Below are 4,660 nucleotides of genomic sequence, written 5' to 3' on the forward strand. Positions count from 1 at the left end.
AGTGCCCCTGGACTGGTTCTTGTGCGGGTGGCACATGAGATGCACCATTTTGAGCGTGGCCGTTGCCAGTACCGCCTGACTGGCTCCTGTAGGATTTTCGAGCGAGATCGTTGCCAGTGCCCCTGGACTGGCTTGTGCGGGTGGCACATAAAAGACACCATTTCGAGCGTGGCCGTTTTCGTGCGGGTGACACGTAAAAGCACCCACTACACTCTCTGAGTGGTTGGCGTTAGGAAGGGCATCCAGCTGTAGAAACTCTGCCAAATCAGACTGGAGCCTGGTGTTGCCATCCGGTTTCACCAGTCCTCAGTCAAATCGTCCAACCCATGCTAGCATGGAAAGCGGACGTTAAACGATGATGATGATAGGCAAATTTTTGTAAGTAATGTCTTTTTTTATGTGTTTTGTAGTCTAAAGCAAGCCATTAACAGTCAGCATTACAAACAGTTTGAATTTATTTAGAAGGGTCAGTTTATACAACTTATGCTTTATCATCAGTGTCACTAATACTTTTATTTAAAAATGTCTAATTCATACAAATAAATTTTGGTAACATTGTTTTCCAGTTTTGCTTTTAATTTCCAGATGTCATCTTTCTCACCTGTGAAAATTTTGTTGGCACAGCCATGAGATAAAAGTAAAAATATTATTTTTCATATTACACACATAGAAATTAGCAAACTTAGGGTATGGAGGAGACCCTGGTAGTAATACCATCATTTTGAAGGTAGCAAAATAGGAGCTCTATTACATTATATATATATATAAACACACATACGTACATTTGCATGCACGGCAACAAAAGAAATGATTTTTAAAAAATACCATTTTATGATTCAAGGAGGTTTTAAAAGAATCACAATTTTATTTCTGAAATAAAAAATAAAAAAAAATTTTATCATGCCCTCTTCCATGGATAATCAAAGAATAGAGATATAATCCCCAAGGTTTTGATTTTTATTTCTTTTTCATATATATTCCATGTGAGATGCCTGAAAGAGCAGGCTAGTTTAATTTGATCAAATCAAAAAGGTTATTGGAAATATTAGTCTTTAGAAATATACAGAATCAACAGTTATCACATTCATTCACTTACTGCCACACTTTTTTTTTTTTTTCATAGTGGGAGGTATTTGATAATACAAAGAAGGATGGCATTTTTTTTTTTTTCCTTTTTATCTAAGTCCTTGTTTATGTATGTGTGGAAAGAGTATTTGTATGATGAAAAAGTGGGTGTATATACAGAATATATAAAAAAGTAAGGAAAAATAATGCATATCATTATTTTATTGTTTAGATGAAGGGTAATAATAATAATGAGGATTTCTAACATAGGCACAAGGGCCTCATATTTAGGTGTGTGTGTGTAGCGGGGAGGAGATAGTCGATTATCAGCTTCAGTACTTGATTAGTACTTCTTCATCGACTCTGGAAGCATGGCAGGACATATTGACTATGGCAGGATTTGAACTCAGAACTAAAAGGAATACACTTAAATACCTTGAGGCATTTTGTGCAACACTGTATCAATCCACCACAGGGTAATAATAATAATAATAATAATAATAATAATAATAATAATAATAATAATAATGATAGTAATTGTTTCAAATTATGATAAAAGGCCAGCTGTTTTTGCAGGAGCGGGTGAGTCAACTATTATGACACGCCCACCTCTTCCGTACTTGACTGGTATTTTATTTTATCGACCTGGAAGGGATGAAAGGAAAAGTTGACCTTGGTAGGATCTGAACTCAGAACGTAAGTGCCAGAAGAAATGCTGCAAGAATTTTGTCTGACACAAACGATTCTGCTAATCCATCAATAATAATAATAATAATAATAATAATAATAATAATAATAATAATAATAATGTTTGTAATCTAAATATAAGGCCTAATATTTTGAAGGGTTAAGTCAATTAAATCAGCCCTAGTGCTTAACTGGTACTTTATTTTATCGACCCTGAAAAGGTGAAAGGCAAAATGGACCCCAGGAGGGTTTGAACTCAAAACATAAAGAGTATGAACAAATGCCCTAACAGTTCTGTCAAGTCAATAATAATAATAATAATAATAATATATAATTATCATAATAAAAATAATAATGATGATGGTGACCATGGTTTCTTTTGCTGCTATAAAGGTGATGGGTTGAGGACATAAGAACAAATTACAAAATAGGGTTTTTCATAATTTTCACACAAACATACGTGCACACATGTGGCCTTGTGGTTCAGAAGCTTGCTTCCCAACTATGAGTCTTAGATCAAGTCCAACTATGTGATACCTTGGGTAAGCATCTTCTAGTAAGCCCAGGCTAACCAAAGCCTTGTGAGTGCATTTGGCAGACTGAAACTGAAAAAAGCCTGTCATATATGTGTGCGTGTGTGTATATGTGTGTGTATCCATGTTTTGACATCACGGTTGTAAGTGCACATCACTATCATATGAACAGTGTTGTTCATTTCCTGTCTTCCATGAGAAACATGTCTGGCCATTAGGGAGATATTACAATGCTTGGAAGCAGGTGAAAGTTTGTGACAGGAAGGGCATCTGGTCATAGAAAATCTACCTCAAGAAATTCTGCTTGACCTATGTGAGCATGAAAAAGTGGACGTTAAATAATGATGATGTAAACACATGCACACACATACACGAATATGTATGTGTGTGTGTGTATGTATGGTACATGAAATATCACTGATACATTTCTTTCCATTGTTATAGTCTTTTATTTATAATGTAAAGCTATAATCATGTTTACTGAAGGCCTCAACATTTGGGAGCTGGCTACAGTTGATTAGCTCAACCCCAGTACTCTTCAACCAATACTTATTTTATTATCAACCTCAGAAAGATAAAAGGCAAAGCTGACCTCAGCAGGATTTGAACTCAGAACATAAAGGTATGCAACTAAATACCACAAGGCTTTTTGCTGTCTGTCACTCTAACAATTCTGCCATTCTCTTGCCCTTGTATTGCCGTAAACGAAATCTTCAGAGATATGTTGGATCAGCATATGTATTCCGTCTGTGTATCATTTATGAATTTACGTGAAGTGTGTGTGTGCATGGTAGGCACTAGGCCAGAAATTTTAGGGTATGGGTTAGTCTATTATATTAACCCCCAGTACTTGACTATATCTTCATATTTTATCAACCCCCGAAAGGATGAACTCAGAATGTAAAAGAGCTGGAACAAATGCCACATGGCATTTGTCCACTGCACAAACAATACTGCTAATCCAAATGTATTGAAGCACATTTTAAACGAAAGAACAGATGTGAAAAATAATAATAAAAATAATAATAATAATAATAATAACAACACAAAAATTCAAAGCTTTTGATTATTTTCAGATTTTTGTGTCATTTCATAATCGAGTAACTTCATCTTTCTGGTTGATGTGTTCATTAGGAGGATCACTGTCTGACTGGGGAAAAAGGCTTTTATTTAAACAGTTGGTACTGCAGTTCTTGAGTTCTAACTCACTGTCCTCCTCAGCAGTAGAAAATTGTTCTTTATCAGCAACAGTTTTTGGTTTACAACATGCTGATTCTTCAGTTGAAAGAACCACTGAAAGACATTCTTGAGTATCTGTGCTTGCTGCCACTGAGAAATTACTGCAGGTGTCAGAATCTGAATCGACACCGGTTCTTTCCAAAATGCTTGCAAGCTCTGAGGTATCACTACCATGGCTGTTGTTGGCATCGGTATCGCATGAAATTGGGGTATAAGAAAAATGGCAGATGTTTGGAAGATTGTTCATAGAACATGGTCGAATTAAACTGTACTGGTCAAAAGCACTGTCCAAAGAACTGGCTGAACTGCGACAACTTAAGCGAGCTCCATCTGTTCTTGACAAACCTGTAAAATAAAACAGAAATATATGTCTTATTAAGAGAAAATTGATTATTTTTATGGAAACAAACAAAAAAAAAATGCAACACCTTCATTGAATATTTGCAGAACAATAGCAAAAATACCGGGTTACAAAAGAATCTCTTAGATCTTTTGTACTGAAGGCACCTAATTTTAAAAGTTAGTAAAGGTTTTTTTAAAGCCAAATCAAAGGGCCTTGAAGTTAACCTAGCTAAGACAAGAGTGGTTGTTAGTAAGAAAGAAGATAAAACTTTCTTTTCATCAGGTAAATGGCCCTGCTCCATATGTAGGAAAGGAGTTGGAAGAAATTCCATTTGCTGCACCCAGTGTAAACTATGGGCACATGAGAGATGCAGTGGTATCACAGGTAGATTAATAGATAGAGTAGTCTTTGTATGTTGACATATCCTGCCAAGAGAATTGTCTGCTATCTCTGCTCTGGAATTTCTCTGGAATAAAAATCGCTTAATTGAAAAACATAAGAATTGTCTCCATGAAGTGCATCTGGTCATAAAATACCTTGCCACAATATTTATTTCTGTCTAAACTATGCTAGCATGGAAAACTAATAAATGGAATGGAATGAAGCTAACTAAGTGTGTGTTCAAAAGTACAATTCTCCAAATTAACCAAATATACTGCTCATCCTTGAGATATACAAATAGAAGACAGAGAGAAACAAAGAGTTTATATGTAATTTAAATAAAAATTAAAATTTTTAAATAAATTTTATAATGTATATTTCCTGTTGCTTCAGTTCAGCCAGATGTAGAAAT

The 4,660-nt window shown here is 35.2% G+C and overlaps 1 protein-coding gene across 4 annotated transcripts in view; it reads right to left on the reverse strand.

The window, feature by feature from the left end:
• Window positions 1-827: 827 nt before the first annotated feature.
• The window catches only part of LOC106880114 (uncharacterized), a 300,144-nt gene continuing 296,311 nt past the window's right edge, over window positions 828-4,660 (reverse strand). For all 4 annotated transcript variants that reach the window (XM_052971027.2, XM_014929929.3, XM_089359146.1 and 1 more), the window contains exon 7: window positions 828-3,869. In XM_052971027.2, coding sequence (XP_052826987.1) covers window positions 3,376-3,869 — 494 coding nt within the window. In that variant the 3' untranslated portion in view covers window positions 828-3,375. The remainder of the gene's footprint in view (window positions 3,870-4,660) is intronic.

This window comes from Octopus bimaculoides, chromosome 1, assembly GCF_046866305.1.
Source record: "Octopus bimaculoides isolate indiv1 chromosome 1, ASM4686630v1, whole genome shotgun sequence".
NCBI lineage: Eukaryota > Metazoa > Mollusca > Cephalopoda > Octopoda > Octopodidae > Octopus > Octopus bimaculoides.